Below are 22,528 nucleotides of genomic sequence, written 5' to 3'. Positions count from 1 at the left end.
TTTTAGACAAGATGCTCCCCACTGTAGGAACCACCTCCCCTTGGAACTTATGCCCCAAATGTAGTCTTGTTATCCTCGTTTCTTAAAGTGAGAGTTTTGTGAATTTGGTAAATATTTCTTTAAACTTGTACTTGTACTAAAGGTATTTTAATGCAATTTATATTTTATCTTTACGTTTTTCCTAATTTTTATTAATTGAATTTGAATATTTTTATGCAGTTCTTAATTTTTTAAAAAATATTTTAATGCATTATATAGAGCACTTGTAACTGTCTTTGTGTCTTAAATATGCCTAATAAAGAAACCCTTGAACATCAAAGGTTCAAATTCAGGAATCTTACAGCTGCCTCAATTATACACTGTAGTCATGAACTACAAATGCTCGCAATTAAACACATTATGTTGAAAATATAAGTTACTCCATGTGGACCCATGTGAAGCGGATGACAGTCACCAAAACCGTCCAGTGAATGAGTTGCCTTTTCACATGCCAACATATCTACTACATTTGCAGAGCTGCACTGAATCTGAACTAACAGGAACAACATATTGCTTTTATAATTACACTATATAAAAGAGTGAAAGTCATTTAAAAGTCAAGATATCTGCTGCTCCAATTTTGAAGCCATCTGTCAATCTCAAGTCCCTCGACATTATGAAAAGTGCTGTACTAGATAACTTCAGTGACCCTTTCAGAGACCAAGAACGCCTTTGTCTGTGCCATTTCTACTACTGTATGGAAACATGAATTCAAGCTTTGCAGGTACTGAGCGTAAGTGCTAAGTGAAGTGGAAATCAGCAATCAGTGCTTTGCTCAGGGTTGAGGACATTTAACATTTTAAGGAGAACCGAGTATTCACCGCCATTCACGCTGTCCGCCCACCAACCACTAACCATGCAATCAGAGGCCCATTTCAAAAGTCTCCAGGCTGTCAGCACAATGAGAGTGCAGGAATGTGTTCCAACTTACACGGACTCAGACAACCCCAGACTCTTTTGATCAGATACAGCTCTTGATTTTCACTTCGGCCGTCCACTGATCATCCTTATCATCGCTCCGTGTAGCGGATGTGTGTTTGACGTTTCTCACCTGTACTGCTCCAGCAGCTGCACAGCCTGGTGCTCCTGAGGGTGCCTCCTCATGTGGCTCTTTAAACTGTTCATGTTGGTGGTGGCAAAATCACAGCTGCAGCACCTGGCAGTCAGAAAAATGAAAAATCAGAGATGAGAGAACGTGGAGACAGAGTGGCTAGTTTAACAAGCTGCACTTTGAGGTCAGTGTGTTGCTTCTTCACACTTATAGCCTGAAGGGAGATAAGGGATTCCTAGCAAAACAGAAAGGAAATCGCCACTTTGAGAAAAAGAATAAATCACAATGTTTTCTACTTTGTTGCACTTTGGATATTGCAGTTGGAAGATGAAACTGGCTTTTTTTTTTTTTAGCTGCTTAGAGGCAAATACTGCATGTACAGGGTCTGCAAACAAAGGCTGCGCTCAATTTACGGCCACTGGCACTGCATTAAAACAAAGTAACGGGAAAAAAAGAATTTCTGAGTCTTCCAGCACATTGTTTCAACAGAATTCAATTGTTTCGATTCATTGTATTTTGACCAAATAGGATAACTCTGCAGATATAAAAACAGAAATATGTTATATTTTAACTATTGTAACTGTAACTTCAATAACTGCAGTATGTGGGCTGGAATTATTCTCAATATTAATATTCCAACAATGCTGTGCTCCAGATAGTGTGGAATTCAAGGAGAGGACAAACTGTGTATTGCAACAAATAAATTTATGTGCCTTTGGCTTGTGGTGTGGTAGAAAATTAAGTGGCCTTGCCTGAAGGTAACTCAAGCAAACTTAAAAATGTTCACTGCTTCCAGTTGGGGAGATTCTGAGAGGGCAACAGTATGACATGGAAGAAGTGTATTTTTGTTACAAATGGACTGTTTTAATGCAAACCTGTGTACACTAGAGAGGTGGATAGTGGTCCAGAAGTAGTTTGGCAAAAGTTTTTCTCCTTTTCTTCACTGTGAATAAGTACCACTGTTGGATTTCATTTGAATCCAAGATCACCAAAACCACCGTTCTTTGAAAAGGGTCACTACTATTTGCTTGGTAGAAGCTGCGAGGCAAGCAGTAGACATTAGTAGAATCTACTGCTCTGTGCCAGAAAACAGCACGGTACATATTTTGCCACAAAAAAGCTGAGCAAACTGTCATTTATACGCATCGTTTTTTTCACAGATTAAACAAACCAGATACAGCATGTAAATGACTTTGCTTTAGAGATGCAGAGAAGTAGATGTCGTTATCTTGTGGCACAGGCAGTCTAGCCGTTTCCCCCGTTAATCACAATTTACTACTTGGCTATTAAAGCCACTGGTGATCAGTTGAATGATGGGAAACCTACAAATACCACCTCCGAAGAAAGGTTTAGCTAGAGGCAAATGTTCAAAGTAGGCGCTAAATGTGGCTGATGTCAAAACTGGAATGGCAGCTAGCATATAAACATCAAACTATTAACTCTTGTTCTTAATCCAATGTTTTTAATTTTGTAAAGCACTTTGTGGTGCAATTTTATTGTATGAAAAGTGCTATACAAATAAAGACTGAACTATTGCACAGGATACATCAATAGAAATAACAGTATTTGCCATTTCATGAACATTCAAATTATTAGAAACCAATATCAAGAGTCTATAACAGCGTCAGACATCTTAATGTATCACTGTCTTCTACCAACAGAATAATTTACTTACCAGCTGGATCTTACCACCCTTTGAAAGGGCATCTCTCAGTAAGAAGAGTATGGTTTATGATATTACTTCAGTACACTGCAGTGCATAGTGTATAGTGAGCAATTAAATGGAAAGGTTTTCATATTTGATGTGAATAGTGGAGAGTTTCATGTACTAGCTTCATGGTTTGTCTTGCCTGATTCCAGGTGCAATAACAGACATTGGTGTCCGATCAGTATGACCATGAAACGCTGGGACCTTGTCCTTTATTTTCACTGCTTATACATAGTACCTCCTGATAAATTCCACTATTAGGGGTTAGATTGTAACTAGCAGAGTAGAACACATGTTAACAATGATGTAATCATACCTTAAGACACAACGCTCAGGAGCAGAACATTGTCCTCGAAACTTGAAAAACTGCAGCACAATATTTGTACAACTTGTAAATGCAGTGCAATCTGTATGTATTTTGACAGTGACACATTTTTTTGTGTGACTATGACAGTGAAGTGCTGACTTTCAGCTTTTATTGGAGGATGTTTACATCTACACGGGGTGTAGAGCTGTAGAACTGTATCCCAGTCATTATCCTCCGGTACAGCACTTTAAGCTGAAAGTCAGCACTTTAACCTCAAACTCTTTTCATTTCAGATCCACTGTGCAGGAGCACAGAGGCAAAACAACTGAAAATGTCCACTGGCTCTAACACCAACAGACCACATGTAGTTTTGATGTATTTGAGATTTCACTCAGATGCATTCCTTTTAACAACAGTATATAGTAAATGAGAATTCTGTGGGATAGATTACTGTATGGAAATAGAAATCAATGTCAAGTATGACGGACCAGCATAGTTTATGCGCAATAGCAAACAGATAACCTTTGCAGACAGATCCACACAACACTATTGCAGCGTGTCCTGTGTAAATTTATGCTTGTGTACAAGACAGGGGGTAAGAAAAGTGGAGAGAAGATGGGAAGGACAAGAATGCAGGGGGAGCAAGGAGGGCAGTTAATCTGGCATAATCTGGCAAATGCTAATTATTTACATATGTTAAATATCAACAATCTTTCTCCAGAATCACAGATTCCACCTTTAAAGATTTTTCTCATCATCGGCTATTCTACTTAAGTGCTCGCTTCATCTGCTTGTAAGAAATGAAAAATGCCTATTCAAACAGTCCAAGCTCATGTCTTGATATGGTTTGTGTTGTCTAACAGTCCAAAACCCAGATATTAAGTTTCATAAAGTATATGGCTACGGAAGAAGACGCTGGAAACATCAAATGTTTGGCTTTTACATAAGAGAAGAAAAAAATCAAACAAACAAAAGTGTGTAGACATGCAGACACAATGTGAGTACAGACGAGTGTGTTTTTTCAGCCCTGAGACTCATTTTATTCAGGCATCCACACCCTTTGCTGCTTTAGTTTCAATCTCTTGTTTTTCTCTTGACAGTGGCTGACAATTCTGGCTAGAAACACAGTTAGATGAAGGCTGATCCTCTCCAGAGCGAAAAGAAATTGTGTGTGCATGTACTTTTAACTGTACATTTGACTTTAGAGCAAAAGCATCAGTGCACTGTTAAAAAAGCCGAGACAAACACCCATATGTACTTTGAGTTAACACAAATCCAGGCGCTAATATAGAATGTGGGAGAGAGGCGCAGTGAGGGTACTGTCTGACAGAGCGTGGCCGTGCCTACACAGTGAGAGTACTGTGCTGGTCTGAACATTACAAGGTATTTACTGCCACCTAATGGACCTTTCTGAAACAACAAGTACACCTACAGGATACAACATAGAAATGGCAATGAACGCAAGCTATTCTGTTCACTTATAACTTGCAACAATAGCCTTTCTAACATTCACTTAAATTAAAGTTTTTCCTTCCCACACAATAAAAAAAAACCAGGACTGCAGATCTCAATTGGGGATCATGTGAAGCTGATAAATGCTGTGGTAAGGCAAAGTGTCGTGCTCAGTATAATACACACAGGTCTGTAATACTTCTAACCAACTGGTAACAGATACGAGATAAGTAACCAATCTTCACAAATACTGAAATTTAGTTTTACCTCATCAATGTGCCATCATCATAGCCAAATGTCATATGCAATTATCGCTGCTATCATTAACATATTACAAACAAAGTGACTGCAAACAAATAAAACCAACAATTTTCAAAGTGGAAAGAATAGAACACAAAATACAAAGAACAAAGCTACAGTACGCACATCTGTAATAAAAGCAAAATTAAAGTACTGCACTGAAACATACAATAATATAGTTACAATGCACAAATCCTTGTTTATAGAAAAAAGAAAAGATAATTTAATTAATGTCTGCAAACCGTCTCCTGTGACATTTGAGACTTTAAAATTATTAGTTATTAAGAAGATTAATTGTATCGCTGATGAAAATGTCATAATTAACAAAACTGCTCATGATCCATATCCAATTTTTTTTCTGGTGAAAAAGAAGAAAATCAATAGCCAAAAATATTTTAACTGACCAATGAAACTGAACTTCGGAGGGCTCATCAGTCAAACAAACTTGCATGAAATTAAATGATTAAAACATGTAGATGGATAGTTTTCACAAATTGAATCAATAAATTATGAAACATGTGCACTTGATAAATTATTTATTTTTATCATGCACTTTTAACATGGTCAATGAATAATTGAAATAGTTTTAATTCTCCTGCACCCAACCACAATCTGATTATAAACAGCGGTGCATGAATTTAGGTTTGATCTTTGATAGCTCCTTTCATGTTATTCAACTACAAAAAATCTCTAAGATCTGAACTTAAAGCATTCTCCATTTCATCTGTTCTTTTATTAGCAAGGGGCAACACACATTTTTAGTAGCAAGGGATAACATACAAAAGAATCACGGAAGTCATGATTTAGCTCCTAAAAGTAAATTTCTCAATGGACACTTCTGAGCTTTTGCTTGTACATATTTAAAGACATGACAAACACTAAATCAGGAATTTGTACCTTAGTGTGTGTGTGTTAAGGATGTACACTATTTTGCCATTTACTCCAGTTGCTGCAAATGTTGCTTCTTTACTTAACTGTACCATCTTAAGCTGGGTTGTAAGTCTATCTGCCTGCCTCTGTTTCAACACAAGCACAAACGACTCTAAACAGAGAACACTACTCTGCCTGGGCACCTACTTCGATGTATGACTGACAGTCATCAGTCTGAGTAGTTTTGACAGGAGGTGACTTCTGATAAGAGCTAGACAGTGCAAGACTATCACAGGTGAACTTTTCAGAGCTTATTCTGAGTGACAAAGAAAAATGATACGTGTACGCAAGCACAACAGGTACAAAACAAACATGGTAATGCATCTCTGGGTGGAATTTTGTGAAACCTAGGAATGGTAGAGGTTCTTCCCCTAATTGCTGAAGAACCTCTTTCTCACTCACTATTGCTCTTCCTCACATTTTTTACGGTTGGAAGAGTCACCAGTAAACATAATAATGAGGGCCATGTTTGTGTATTGCACAAGCTCTGCTGCACAAATGTTTGCGGTTTGATTTAATTTGTATGTAGTTAAAAAAAGTCCATACCATTCTGTAATCTTAAGCTCCAATAACAAAATGAAAAGGCTAACCTGAACCCTACACCTGTTCCTTCTCCTTGTTGCAAGCAACCTTTTAATGCCTTTAATTTAGTCACAGGAATCAGAATTAGAAAAATTTGAATTATCCCTATAGAGAAATTGCTGTGTAACAGTTGCTCAGGGACTTGTTGGTTTGACAAGTGCCATTTTTAAGCCTGGAATTTGGCATTTGGCTGTCGCTGTTTTACTCTTTTGAAATCGTATGTAACAAGCAAGGGGTGAATCCGACTCAGACCTCAAGGACATTACGCATACTGATACAGTAACAACCCATCAATCACAAGGCAGGTAGGTCCTGAAACACACCCTGCTTTATCCTCCATTTTACTCTGAATGGAACAGTAATTTACAAAATAAACACTGTGCTGTATTCAAAAAGAAATGAAAACTAATGACTGAGACAATAAACCATGAGGAAATAGTTACAAAGATAACAAATCAAGTGAGAATTTGTTTCATTTTCTGAATACTTGTGTTCAACTGGACTTCTTTTTGCAACCAGAGATTCCGCCTCCTGCTGGTAGTAAGAAAGAATGCAGGTTTAATGAACTTCCATGCTCGCTTCATTATTCAGACTCCAACATACCCTCAGAGCCCCACAACTAATAGTTCAATATCTGGGCTGCCAAAATGTCCCTCCCTGGTAACGAGACCAGGATGACACCATCTGTTGTTAATAAAAGTGGCAAGCCCTTCTCCTCTTTCCTTCTTACTCTTGGATTTATTTCTGTCTGGCAGAACCGTCTGCAAGCTGTTGATGGTATCGATAGGATCTGGAGTATATTTCTATAGCCAGGTCTCTGTAAGCTCACATAACAGTACACTCACAGTCCTCTCCATTTCATACTGGGGTTGTTAACTCATTCATCTTATTGTTCAACAATCGCACATCTCCCATGATGATACATGAGAGACACCACTTATAGGTCTTCTTGTCCACCAGTATCTGTTGTCTGGACTCCATCTCTTTTCTCTCCTTGATTTGTCCTCTAAATCTTTTCATGAGTTCTGCAGGGATGTCCACCGTTGTTGTTGTTCTGATTGCCATGTCAGCCGGCTTCTAGCATGATCCCTGGTGCAAACAACACGAGTGTGGAGTTGCTCGGCAACAGCAGCATCATTAAAAGAAAGAATAATGTGACGAAAAACAACCGAACACAAGTTCTCAAACCAGCATGTCCAGAGATGTTGCAGCTCAAATAAGCCACCAGCAATAATCCAAATGAGTGTGGAAAAAAAAAGGTGAAAAAAACTTTTCAATATTGGCAAATGAGAAGGAGCAACTCTAACAGACTGAACACACACTGACGCATAAATTTAAACCACTTTAAAGGTTCAATCAGAACATCCATCCATTATCTATACACCGCTTAATCTTCACAAGGGTCGCAGGGGGCTGGCGAGGACAGGTCGTCAGGGCTACACGTAGAGACAAACAAGCATACTCGCATTCACAGCTATGGACAATTTAGGATTACCGATTAACCTCAGCACGTCTTTGGACTGTGGGAGGAAGCCAGAGATCCTGGAGAAAACCCACACATGCACCAGGGAACATGCAGAAAGATCCCAAGTCAGAGACCCTTCTAGCTGCAAGGCAATGGTGCTAAACACTGAGCCACTGTGCAGCCCTCAATCAGGACATGTCTGCGTAATTACTCTGGATTGGTCAGTGAGTGGCATGAGGACCTGCATTTACGTCATGATGGTGCAATTCTATTTGTTTTTTTTTAACAACTCACCGATAAGGTTTGTCAGAGTTGTGAATCCGTCGATGGTTCCTCACCCCAACATATGTCGCGCTGGTGTAATTACACACATCGCACTTGTACATTTTCTGCATACCACATTCTGTAATTGAAGACAAATTAAGCTGAAACATCTTGTTGAGAACAACACTGAAAGCTTTTGATGAAGGAGAAGAGAGTCAGCTCATCAGTTAAGTATGTTATAACAACTAATTTCCCAGTCTTTGTACATAATGAAGACATAAAAACAAGCATCTTACCTTCATCTGTTACCCGTTCAGTTTCTTCCATTGTGGCCACAGTTTCACTGAGTGGTGTGAGTGCTGCCATGTCACTGCCAAAGCTATGGTGCTCTCTTTCATGACTTCTTAATTGACTCTATTAAGGAAAACATACATGCACAACATCAGTTGCCTAAACAAACAAAAAAAAAATATTGCATATGTATTCAAAACACCATGCTATGATCTTTAGTGAAGCACTGTGCAGGTTTAACAGGCCTTCTAACTCACTAATGCCATAGCAGTGGGCCACCTTTCACCCTTCGTAATTAGATACTCTGTTAGCTTAACTCCTTTATCTGTTAGGTGATATGATGGACCTAATCTCTGCTGCGGAGAGACAGTGGAGTCCCACGATGGCAGCGGAATCAATAGTTTTATCAGCAGTTCTGAATCATGCTCTTCCAACTTTCAACTTTTACTCAGAAGTTCTATCACTACACACAGGTAAATCAAACAGATTATTTATCTCTTTAGACCTTAACTTACAATTTCTGTTTGCTGACAAACAAAAACAGATGCTGACAGTGGACAAGATTCTCTATTAGGGAAGATAAAACATACCCACTATACACGTGTACAGAAGTCTATCTGTTGGTGATGCGGGCAAATCCAAAGTGTATAATAGCTACAGCGACCTTTCTGAGCTACGGTTACAGTATTATTATTTTCCACAAAAACAAGTGTACAACACAGATAATCTAAAATACAGTTCACGTGTTCTGCACAGATATCTGATATGAGTCTTGAAATATTACATAAAACACACAGTGACCTCTGACTCAATGTGCTGAAAAAATACCATAATCTCCTACTCATATGTCAAATTTACTGATTTCAGTGTCGCATCAATAAGATACTAAAAGATCATAAGCTTTGTAACTCTCTTTCAGACTAGTGCATTTTTTCACTAATTTGACTACATCTGAACCTGTCAACTTTGTGTCTGAATGAGGATCTTTGTCACTTATTCATAAAGGTCTGTCAAGTCTGAACTGCATGCAGTGGCATTGACAAATGCGCTGAGGCATGCACAAGTGAGGTACCTGGAGCTGTGTGAAGTGACTTATGGAAAAGGTTTTCCACATTTTAGCACCGATATTTGTCCAAAAACAATGCAGAGTGTGCAAAAGACACAGCTTAGGGCCAAAATTGCAAACACTTTTGTTTTTTACTTTTCTGTACAATTTCACCTCTATTACAAACTGACATATCCACAAAAATAAAACTTTACTGTAATGAAAACAAATACTGTAACAATTAGATTCCGACTCTTCAACACTGAATCTGGGGTTTGACAAATCTTTTCCAGGAGCTGAAGTTCACTTTGCTGCTTCCAGCTTGTTTATGGGAGTCTTTCCTCTGAATTTATTACATACTTGCAGCATCAGAAAGAAGTGGGATGCCTATGAGTAAGTCTCCAAAGCCAGTGAGCTGCATGTACTTATGCACATATGACAACAACCCTAATTTCATCAATTACTTAAAGTCATTCCTGACACTGAGATCTAACAGCAAGTCATATAATGTACTTTTCATCACCTCTGCCCAGTGAGCTGTCTCATAGTCATAATTTACAAACTGTAATTAAATCATTGGTTACATGAAGGACATCTTTTGGTTGAGTCCTGAGCTTCATCGCAACTGTCAGGATAGTTTTATTGTTGGTAAAGGTAGATTATCATCACGATTATCATCACCATTGAAAAATTTTTCAGTGTTCAGACAACCATAAATAAACTAGGCCATTAGTTCTTTGGACACTTTGAAAGGCTGTCATTAGTTCAGATTTAGTCTTCTGTACATGACAAATATGGTGGCTCTCTTGTCACTGTCATGGGAAGTCAAGAGGAACATTAATATAAAAGTGACTGATGTCTAATAGACTGAATTCAATCATTGTAACAGACTAATGAAGCCACTAATGTTACATATCGCATGTCTGAAAAGGGTCATGCTTACACTGATTACTTGCAATGCAGAAATGCATTTAGAAAGAAACAAAGAAAAAGATTCTTGTGATATGGTCGTTTTTGGATTCCACAAATGTGATGTAATATGTACAAGTAGAGCTGTTTGTAAAGGAAAACTATAACAAGTAATTATAACACAATGGTATGACTGAGCCTTATGAAACTGTCAGTATTATATTACATAATACATACATAAACATTACACCTACACAGCCTCTAGCTCAGTGCATCCTGCACTTCTGCCTACTCTAAAATGATGAAAACCTCAACAGCCACCACAACTTGTTTCTAAGACATTATACCACATAATAATAAATAATAATAACAACATGATTATTGGAATAGATAGAAAATAACAGGTATAAAAAGCAGCATGTTGATGTCTTCTCACCTTGTAGTGGAAGGCATCTGGACACTGTTTGCACTGGTACATCCTGGTTTTGCAGTGGTGGATCATGTGGTTTTCCAGGTCCTTGCTGTCTGAGGCAATGTGCTCGCAGATGGGACACTGATATGGCTGCCTCTGCCTGTGCACCCGCAGGTGCTGTTTAATGTAGCCCTTATTGCCACTACTGTAGTGACACAGACGGCAACGGTAGGGCCTCTCACTGCCAGGGATGTAATCCACAAGACCGCCATCAGGAGAGCCAAGCAACCCATCTACTCCTGGAATGCTACACATGTAGCTCTCTGCTCCATTTCCTGTGACCACTCCGGCTACAGCTCCATTTTGGAACTGTGCATTATCTTGAAGCTCTTTCAAGATGTCTTCATCTGAGGCATTCTGGTCTGAGCGCTCTCTCAGTCTTTCAATGACAGTAAGCAGTGAAAGGCTGATGCCAGCTTTAGTGGCTGGGCCTTCCTCATCTACCTCCCCAAAGCACAGGGGTCCTAAATCCTCCTCTCTGTCCTCGCTATGAAGCTCCAAGTCCAACAGAGCTGCTGCTGGCCCTCCTTCAGAGGCCTTCTGAGCACCTGCTGTCACCTCAAAAAGTTTCTGGCCCAAGTGTGGGCTCTGTGCCTGTGCTGCAATGGTCTTCAGACTTATCTTGGCGCTGGATGTGGGCAGCTCGGGCGTCCTCATAGGCATAGCCACGAGGGCCTCAGCAGCCAGTGAGTGCAGGCGGAGAGACTCTGAATGTGTCCGCTTACGACCAGCTGGGGGAATGTTTTCATCCCTTGCAGAGTCGCTAGTTTTAGTGACAGAGGATATGACATCAGCTCCTGCTGGCTGGCTGTCAGTAGTGTTATCTGGACTGCAGCCAAGGATGGCTTCCTCCTTTACATCTTCCATGTGGTCCTGCTCTTCCTTCTTTGGCTCCAGTAAGCTCTTCTCCCTGTCCACATCTGGGCTGAGAAGAAGTGGGTTCGTCGCCATAACAGAATCCTCAGCTGAAGGAAGGCGTTCTACAATCACATTAATATGGCCGGCACTGTTGGGACTGCTGTTGATAATCTTCTGAGCTGATGACAGTAAACTGTCTGTGACACCGGTGCTGTCATGGTGACTATCTATCTCCACCTCAGTCTCTGTCTCTGTTGTCACCTGCACCTCTACCATGGCTTCCTCAGATGTCAGGTCTTTGATAGGGAATACATTCTCCTCCTGTTTCTCTACTGTTTTTAGACTTCCATTGGGATCAGAACCTGGAAGATTTAATGCATCCTGTTTGCTGTCAACAGCCACAGGCATGCAGAGCTGCAGCTTGAAGGCAGTGGGGAGCTTTTGAAGGCTTTTATCTTGAAGAACTGGGGAGAAAACAACTAATTCCTCTCTGGTTGCAGCATTGTTCGCAGTAGCTTGTACCTCTTTTCTTGTTGAACCTCCATCTTCATCCTCAAAAATGGGATAAGAGCAGTCCACTAGGCCAGCATGCTTCCAGGCATGGGTCTTGAGCATTCGCTGCTGGCTGCACACATAGCTGCAAATCAGGCACCGGTACAAACCATACTCCTCATAGCTATACCATTTCTTCTTCTGTGGTAGCTCCTTGGAACCATCCACTGAGCCTTTGATCACATCAGTTCCGATACTACACTGATCCCCTGTCCATTCCTCACCCTGCTTTCTAAAAAGCTCTGCTTTTTCCTCTCTGCAAGTATCTAAATGAGTAGCATTCCTCTTCAGATTGCCTCCGTTGTCAAAGTGCAGCCTGACATGTGCCTCCAGCTGACCCTGGTCTCTGGAGGTAAAATGACACTCAGAGCACATGAGAATGAGGTCACTATGCTGCTCATTGTGCTGTTTCAGGTGTTCTTTCAGCAGAGGCAGTGTTTGGGACAGATAGGGGCACAGGCTGCACTGATAGCATGTAACTGTCCTCTTGTGGTCGCTGCTGTTGGGGTTGTCAACTACCTCTGTTACCATGGAGGTGATGTTGTTGTTGTTACTATCACCTGACAAAGGTGAAGAAAGGGAGCTGCCGTCTAATTCCACCTCCTCCTTAAAGTTTCTCTTAATTTTCTTATAGGGAGAGCCTTCACGGCTTCTCCTCATCTCCTCCTCATCTCCCTCTCCCCCTGCAGAAGGGGTCAGTTCTCTTTTCTGTCCTCCCAAGACACAGCGGCGCTGTGGTCGCTTCTCCACGATCTTGCTGAGCTTCTCGATGACCTGGATGAGGGAATCATCAGCTCGTTTCTGCTGAAAACGCTGGGAGGTGTCCCGCTTGATGGCTTCCTGGGTTTTGGTTTGAGTGTGGGATCCCAGTGCTGAAGCAGTGGAGGAGGAAGAAGAGGCAGTGGCGGAGTGTGTGATGAGCACAGCTACGTTTCTGGCCTCCTCCATGACCTGGCAAACAGCAAAGAACAAAAAATGAGTATGTAGCCTCATTTTTGCCAAATGGTAAACAAAATGTGAAGCTAATATGTTTTTAACACAATCCAATTTCTAAAAATGCTATCCATGTCTAGGTATCTGTGAAACATTTAGACACTTTAGAATCGCATACGTTATTAACATACATGAGACTGCAAGTTCTTATGACAAAAAGAGGTGCGTTTAAGATAAAATATAAATTTTACCTGAGTGACATTAACACGGACAGCATAAGAACTTGTGATATATTCATTCTTGAGAGTTGGGACAAAACATGTCCTATGTAGAAAAGTTCATTTTACATCAAAAATCAAGAAATTTATCATGATTGCTCTACTTACAAAGTTAAATCTGAACGAACTGTGTATACCTTTGTTATGTTTTTAGCAATCATTTTAATCTTTTTTGGGAAATTTTCTTTAATTGTATGGTCTATCTTTAGAAGGTCCATGTTATTGTATTTGTCCTCAGCAAGGGTTCACAATAGTAATCTGCCCAAAAAATTAAATTGAATACATTGTATATTGAATACATATATATCAAATTAAGCAGAAGGGTTATAAATATGTAAAACAATGCATGAATTGAATGTTAAACAATATATTCCATAAAAAGCTGTCGATCAAAGTTGTGTCCACAGTTTCAGTCAACTCCATCAGATTTTTTCATAAACCTCATTAAATCAGGCAATAGCAGGGTCAGCATATCCATGAAGACCTCTTTTCGTCTTCCTGGCTGTGCTGAATGCAACATTACCACACATACTCTGGTAAGTTTTAAAGTTTTTGATATTTTTGACAAACAGTGCCAATATTCCTATGGTCACAGCTGGATCATGTCAACACCGTCTTTCCGTTATTTTAAGGTTTTTTTTAAACCACAGCGGGTTGAATTTAAGTGTTTTAGTGAGGTTATTGAGACAGCTAGCAACTGAGGAAAAAACAGCTAGCTGCAGTGTACAATACATGTTTTGGAGGGAAAATACTTGCCCTTATGTCAACTCCATCAGACGTCAACTCCGTCAGATTCTTTGTCTTACAGAGTTGACGTGTAAGCTGATGGAGTTGACAAATCCACCCATAACCTCTTATTGTGCTAATATAATATTATTTGTTAACTTAGTAAAGGATTAAAATTTTATTTCAGGTTTTTTTTAGACATATAAGTACATACAGTCATGAAAAAAACTATTAAACCATCCTTGCTTTCTTCAATGTCTTGTTCGTTTCAATGCCTGGTACCACTAAAGGTACATTACCTGAAGAATACAATGAACATGACTAAAAATGCAGCTGATTCCATAATACTTTATGTCCTATTTGACATGCTTCAGCTTCATTGTATTCCCAGGGTATATAAGAGGCCATTTCATGTCATAAGTAGCACTGCACATGCAAAGGCCTAGAGTGGTTTCCTGCTTACATTCAAGCCGTAACACAACTCAGAAGTTGTCAGCTCTCATATAACACCAAAACTAAAGAGTTATATGAAGCTACAAAGGCAGCCATCTTGGCACTGCTGGAAATTGGCATGAGTGAGAGACAGGTAGCGAAAAAACTGAAGATCTCCAAGACAGCCATTCAGTACACCCAGAAAAAACAAGCCCAACATGGTTCTACCAAACTGCTAGCTGGTCTCGGCAGGAAACGTCTTTTTACCCACCAGATGACTGTCGCTCATCTGTTCCTGTGTCAGGAATCATCCTCAGACATCCAGTGACCTTAAAAACGAGTGGGCGCCATCGAGAAATGTCATTTGTTGGGCAAGGACAGTTGGAAACGGACTTGTTGAAGCTGACTGGGGTTTTAGTTTTTGTCGCGCCAGCTTACACAAAGGAAGTCTGACTATGTTGAACTGGTTTCATAGTACAGCCCTCAGGTCTAGACCAGTCTCTCTTCTGTGAGTGAACAAGTGCATAGCTTGAGAGAGCTCCTTTGTGTCGCTGAAGGTTATGTCAGACAGCTGAAGAAAGACCCCAGATCACCACTGACTGCTGGGAGACTCCGAAGACAGAACATAAGCAGTTCCATCCATAAGGACCTTCAGGAGCAGCATCTGTATTACCATGATGGTGTTGATGAAAACTGAAGGCTGATCAGTTCCACTAAAGAAAATCAGGAGGAGGAGAGCCATAATGTTTTTTTTATCTGGGCATATGTTTAGTAAATTAAAAATATACGTATAGCTTATTTAAGTATTTTTGAAATTAAATATTTTTCAACTGTATTCAAAAAATGAATTGTCTGATATGAATGAATAAGAATTGTTGAAGCCAGAATTCAATTTTCTCTAACATCAGACCTGTTTAATCAGACACTGCTTATGTTTGAAAAAAGTTTCTCTTTTATTACCTGACAGGCAGAAGAAGAGCTCAACTGTGTTTAGGTTCTGAGTAAAACAGCTGACAGGAAATATTCTTTCATTAATTAGTGATAATATTCAGTGCATACAGGTGAAGTTCTGGTAATCATATTAAAGTGTAGTGATGTTTGTTTATCTGTCAGACTATAAAGCTCTGGAGGATTGAGGACAAACAGCACTATGTTTGTACAATGTAGACTATTTTAGTAATGTTAATAATAAAAGTGTAAACTTCATCCATCCCTGTTTATGAGGTGTATTCAGATAAAATACACATGGTCCTATTAAACAGCCCTGCATTATATAGTGTCTTTGTTAAGGTTTACTGTTTTTTTAGTAATCAGTTTCTGAAAAGTTTTGATATAACTGAGAATAAGACTGTTGACAATTCAACTGCATCAAAAACTGCAGCTGTCAATAAATCAATGCCTCATTAGAGAAAACAGAGGTTTATAAAGACAAATATCTGTGTGTGTGTGTGTGTGTGTGTGTGTGTGTGTGTGTGTGTATGCAAACTGTATTTATAGTAAGTAAATATGCAGGGCTGTATTATTATATCTGATTCCATTTTGTTGCTTTTCATGGTAAAGATAATCGGAGCACATGAACCGAGGTGGTGATGTCATCAAGTATGCTTGCATTTGAATTGCACATTAACCGAGATGCGTTCTCCCGTTCTTGTGAGTCCATACTCAGCATACTTGTATTTCTAGCTACAATTTTGTACAAGAAAATAACTATTATAGTTTTCTTAATGATTCTAAATGAAAATTAATAAGTACACTCTTGAGTTTTGTATTATACAGTTTTCATTATAAGACCTTTATCATATCTGTTTATATTGTGCTTTGCACCAAATTCAAATTACTGTAATACTTATTTCATTAGTAAATAGCTCTAATCTGTTGAACCGTGCATTACCTGGTGGCATGAATTTGAGTTTACCAACCTTGATCTACGGTACACCAGTGAAGTATAAGTACTTCAGTACAACTTCCATGCAGTATTGAAGCTCTACGTTTTTGTTCTTAAGTGTCAGAGAGCAGCTGGTTTGACTTAAATTTTGGTGGAAATCTCCAAAAACAAGCTCTCCCCCTTTTGACCTTTGAATCACTGACTATGTAAATGACTGCACATATGCTAAATATTTGTATCAGGAGAAAAACTAATGAGAGAAAACCTTAAAGTGTGCTTAATTGAGAGCAGTCGTCATCAGCTTTACAGGAATAACCTGACAATGATGTCTGACATTTATTTAATTGCCTCTGCTCATTCATGCAGACAACTTCAAAATCAGAATTGCAGTACCCAGCAGTGAACTCACCTACTCTGACAATCATTGATTAGTGAGACATGTTTGTACATAACCTTCACACATATATGAAAACAGGAACCAGTGCATAATCACAACTGCACAAAAACAGAAACTATTTTTTTAACAGCAACTCTCTAGCTGTTTTTATTGTAGTTAATATGTTAAATTTATTTATTTTTTCATTTTGTTCTATTCTTTTAAACTATATGTTATTAACGTAATAATATAATAATATATATTAAAATGAAATGTGTGGATGCAATAATTAATAATAGTGTTCTATAATCAAGCATAATTCAATTAAATCTATAACAAATAATTAATAATATGTTTTACGTTTACATGTAATGAAAAATATTAGGTTCATGGGTACAGAGAAGCAGAGGTTGAGGGTTGACCTATATCATGAGTCAGATGGAGTTTTGGTCCCACCAGGTCTCTTAAAGAAAGGAAGGAACCTCTTCCATCAGGACTTCTTTTTTCATTTTCTGTCCTCCACTTCCTGTACAAAATCTTCTTTTTGGTCCAAGTTCTCTTTATCTTTTGAAAGTGCCATTTTTAGGTCTGATGTGAGGCGGCATTTCCATCTCCCACTGGCACGGTTGTTCGTAAAACTGCAGCTCAAGTTTTTGTAGTTGCATTTTTAGTTGGGATCTTTTATTCACTTGTTGGGCCAGACAAGTATTAACCTCCTTTTGTCTTTTGAGTTCTTCAAGAGATGCTTCCATTTGTTCAACTGTTCTTGAAGCATCTCTGTTTTTTAGCTGCTCTTTATAGAGGTCCACAGACAGAGGGGCGATCTATCTTGTGGACTCTGCCCTTTTAACTCCTAGCATAAATTTATAATGTAATATTTGCACCTGAGCAGACAGATGACTTTCACCAGCATGTGCTCTGGCCCCAGTCTCGCTACAGGCTCTGGCCCGGTTCTTGCTATAGGCTGTAGCTCCAGTCTTGCTATGGGTTCTGGCATTGGTCTTGCTAGCCGCGGTTTGGGGCTTTGGTTTGACCGCATGCACTGGCCCAGGTCTAGTTGCAGGTTGTGGCCTCAGTCTGGCCGCGGGCCCTGTCCTGGGTCTGGCCGCAGGTTCTGGCCTTGGTCTAGCTTTGGGCTCTGGCTCAGATCTGGCTGTGGGTTCTAGCCCAGGTCTAGCTGTAGGTTCTGACTCGGTTCTGGCTGTGGGCTGTGTTTCCAAGGCTACAGTGCCCTCTTCTACAGTGCTGTCAGGGGTTGTAGGGGATGTGGTGTGGACTTGGGGGAGTGGTACCGTCAAACCAAATGTAATTTTGAGACAAAATTATTTACTTGTCTTGTGTCTCTTAGGTACATTATTTTGTATCTTATCCACTGCACTGCAGACAAGCAAGTTTATTTGTTGTCTCTGTAGAGCAGGAAAAATCTTCAGTATTGAGAATGCCCAAGCTCGGCAGGTTGGCCTCCTGGGGGTCTGATAACTTTCCCCAGGGGTTTGCAGGCAGACGCTGTTCTTGAGGCTGGCATTCTGGCTGCTCTTCTATCTTTTCCACTGTCTGCTTAAAGCAAGACAGCAAAGTCAAGAAACTTCAGCTTTTGACACTTTGCTTGAATATTTCAGCCCATGAGGTTGATGCTTGCTACTAACCTATACCCTTAACCATCTGACATGCTCAAATCTGAAACCTAAAACTACATCGTAACCTGCTGCAGCTTGATTTTGACCAACTAAGTTGCAGTTAATGGCTTGACCTGTAATTGGTGATAATCTGCAAAACTCTTGGAGGTCCAAAGTAAACCTATAACAATGACAAGTCAAATTTTTAGGCTCTTCTTTTTAAAATAATTTATTTTGAAAATATGAAAATATACTTATCCTTTCCAGCAACAGATTTGCTTTTTGTCCATTTAAAATTGTTTTTATTTTGGTAGTTGCTAATTTTATATCTTGCAAATTGCATCGACAGTAATAATTTTTGTGACTTTTTTTTTTTTTTTTTAAACAATGTAACTTTTTTTTGTCAACCCTTATGTTTAGCCTACTTTCATTTCCAATATTTTCTGTGTTTTCAGTAAGGGGCACATATTTCCAGAAACTGCCTTTGTGCTGTTCAACATATCATAATGTGATCCCCCAGAAATACCTCTGTTAAAAGACTGAGGGTGCTTTCTACCTGAATTCCCTACATATCACAACCTGACCAGAAAAAACACATTCAGCCACAAAACCACACCACACATAAAATAACAGTGTTTAAAATCACTGCAGCAGGGTGAACAAGCCGCCTCTATTTGCATTTTGTCTCCTCTTCAAATTCTCACACAAGACCAATCTTCCATAATAATTTCCAGAAAATTCTGTGTAAGAAACACATCAACATAAACAGGAACTGGAAAGTTCATTGTTACTGCTCATGTTTGATTCTTCCCACTTCTTTCTTCTTTTGTCAGCCATCATCCTTTTCTTCATTTTCCCTCTCACCATTCATCCTTGCCACAGCCCTCTCTTCCTCCATGTGTATTACAGTACAATCAATGCTAATCAATCAATCCATCAATCACTATTTAAACCAATTAAAATACAATACGATTAAAGCTTTGTGGAGCAGAGACATTGCTTGGTAAAATATCCTTAGAACTGACACTATTAAGGACCAAAACCACAAAACAAACCAAGACTATTTTTTAAGATAATTTAGGAGAAGTGCAGTACTGAGCAAAGTGTTTTTGCTGCAGATGTTTAAATTCTTATCCATCATACAATGCCATCAGAGTACTGTCTCATATGTAACACAAAGAAACAAAAAGGAAAGCAGTCACATGATCACCCTGATACCTTAACTCTCTTATGATAAGGTCTGCCTCTGCACTAGTCAATATGCAGCCTTGAATACACCATGTGCTTCTGTTTACAGTGTAAACTTCAAAGAAATGGTCACACTTCATGTGGCTGATTTCCCCTATCTCCATATATCCACCACTTTCCTCTTTCTCACCACAATTCTGACCACAATTCACGTTCCTCTTTCTTCTACTTCTGCTTCTGTATGCCCAGATCAAAACATGTAGGATTCACATTTGGGGAAGGAATACCACATGTAAAAGTCATTGGCTTTCATCCAGCTAAATTATGAATTCTGTGAGAAGCAGTGTTAGTAAGACTCGATGATGAATAATTTGGTCCACAATATCGGACCAATGGCCACCAACTTTCTGAAATGCATTTAAAACACTTTCATTAGTTTGAATCTGACAGTGATCCGTTTAGTCTCTCTGTAGAAAGCATCATGTGCTTTAACCCGTCTCAGATGAGCACCTGTTATGTCAGGATCTAAAAATATTTCATCCACTTCACTCCCCAGCAGAATGAAGTTGCACGCCGCCTCCAAACTCTCACAGATTCTGCGAATAACCACTTTGTCACATTTACTGGCTGATGTAAGCTGACGTGCTGAGGCTGCTTTGACACCAAAGACACTTTTCAGAATAATCATAAAAGAAAATGTGAGCCAGGGGCAGCAGGACACACACTGTTAGCTTCACAGTTAGCTTCACAGCTTGCTGCCTGCTATTCAAACACACACAGACAGACACACAGCTAGCACTCACACACACGAGTGTAACAAGGACGTTTTAATTATCGTTACGGGTAATGAGTGACGGAGCAGCACGGGGCTGTATATAAATAAAAATATACTCACTGACGAGGAAAGGCTCGACGCTCTTTGTCCTCAACGCATAAAACTGCTGTGTTTTATCCGTTAGCCATAAAAAGTGGCCTCACTCTCTCCCACATTGCAAAATGGCGAGGATGGAATATCAGTCACGTGACTCCGAGTTTGGGTCAGGTGACCAACGCGACCCGGTGATTGACAGATGGAGTGCTGCTGCCTTCAAGTGCTGCTCGTACAACGTGGCTGAAAACGACTAACCCTAACCCTATGTATTCACTTTGATGAAAACGTTACAAATTAAAACACCAACAACTACCGTTAATGGAACGGCGAGTTAAAGATTGATAGGATATGCTAAGGTTTAATGTTTTAATTTCTAGTAACACACACACACACACACACACACACACACACACACACACACACATATATATATATATATATATGTGTGTGTGTGTGTGTATATACATACATATATATATATATATATATATATATATATATATATATATATATATATATATATATATATATATATGTATGTATATACATATATATATATATATATATATATATATATATATATATATGTATGTATATACACACACACACACACATATATATATATATATATATATATATATATATATATATATATATGTGTGTGTGTGTATATACATATAGTCCCTGGTCAACATTTCAACAACTTTTGAGGCCTCTAACATCTAACAAACAAAGATTTTTTTTGTTTGTTTGTTTTTGGTTCTTCTATTATCCAAATTAAAATTGGGTTAATTCATAGAACCACAAAAACAAGTGTGCATAGGAGTCTGTATATTGTCATCATATATGAAGTTTACTTTGACTTTTCAAATGTTCACATACTACTGGAAATTAATACTGATTTCTGGATTGATGCCTGGATTCACATTTAATTTATTATTGTTTTTTTTTTTTTTTAATGATGCAGTCAATGTGAATGAATGCAAGTGAGGTTGACTGACTACTGAAAAAGATTACAAGGAGCAGGATGTGACAGTAGAATTTATGTACCCTTGGGAACTACATTTGTTTTTCATGTGGCCTCCATCTAGTGATATGTGTTGGTGCCAATAGTACATGTTCTGTCACCATACTAGCTCCAACTATTATGAAGAGGGGAAAGCCATACAAAGTTAATGAGGCCACCAGAAACAATGGAATGACCTTTTAAAATTTGGATGATAAAATTAGGAATGATGACTCCAGTTGTCTGGGTACATGTGTGTTATTATATTACTACTATCGATGTTGTGGCCAGACTTTAATCTGTGGTGGCCGTGAACACCCTGGACCACCTCTTGGCTCCACCACTGCTTGTAATTGCCTTGTAATGCATTCCATATATGCCTTCACTGTAACTCCAACTTTAATCTAATTCTAACCGCAAATCTAAAGCCATGCAAATGATGACAATGACATCAGCTTGGTGTACACTGTAGCCTTGCACTTATGTCCAAACATTTATTTAAGGATTTTTATGTATTATCACTCTGCTCTTTTAATGCTTCTTGTTCATCCAAATACACCAAAGAGAACTCAAATGTTCCTTTAGTTAGATCACTAATCTCAGACAGCAATGAACCTACTATGTCCTGAGATGACTAATCTCAGGACAGAAATAAATCCACTATGTAGAAATAAACTGTAACTCTCTGTGTGGTAGTGCTTGCTTTTATTTATTTATTTTTTTTCTGGCCATCAAAGAATGTGGAAACTATTCCTAACATTTAACAAGGTTTGTCAGATCCACCTGTTCAATAAAGACAAAACTGAAGTTTTCAGAAACTGATAAATTAATAGACCTTTTATATTGTCCATCTTCTGCATAGCAGCTGTAGATTTCAGTGGAGAATTGGTTCAGGTGCAGCTCAGCACCACCATCTAGTGGTTACTTTATATACTGTATACACGTGTGAACAGTGAGATATTGTGCTTCTTATACCAGACTTGTACAAAATC

At 39.0% G+C, this 22,528-nt stretch overlaps 1 protein-coding gene across 1 annotated transcript in view; it reads right to left on the bottom strand.

The window, feature by feature from the left end:
- znf507 (zinc finger protein 507) overlaps nt 1–20,691 on the bottom strand; it is a 32,643-nt gene extending 11,952 nt beyond the window's left edge. Inside the window, exons 1-5 of the mRNA XM_055010771.1 lie at nt 20,555–20,691; nt 10,780–13,176; nt 8,395–8,512; nt 8,129–8,237; nt 1,091–1,195 (exon numbers count right to left, since the gene is read on the bottom strand). Coding sequence (XP_054866746.1) covers nt 1,091–1,195; nt 8,129–8,237; nt 8,395–8,512; nt 10,780–13,173 — 2,726 coding nt within the window. The 5' untranslated portion in view covers nt 13,174–13,176; nt 20,555–20,691. The remainder of the gene's footprint in view (nt 1–1,090; nt 1,196–8,128; nt 8,238–8,394; nt 8,513–10,779; nt 13,177–20,554) is intronic.
- Nucleotides 20,692–22,528: the final 1,837 nt, after the last annotated feature.

This window comes from Amphiprion ocellaris, chromosome 1 (genome assembly GCF_022539595.1).
Source record: "Amphiprion ocellaris isolate individual 3 ecotype Okinawa chromosome 1, ASM2253959v1, whole genome shotgun sequence".
Classification (NCBI taxonomy): Eukaryota; Metazoa; Chordata; class Actinopteri; family Pomacentridae; genus Amphiprion; species Amphiprion ocellaris.
This window is presented reverse-complemented; position numbering and strand designations above follow the sequence as displayed.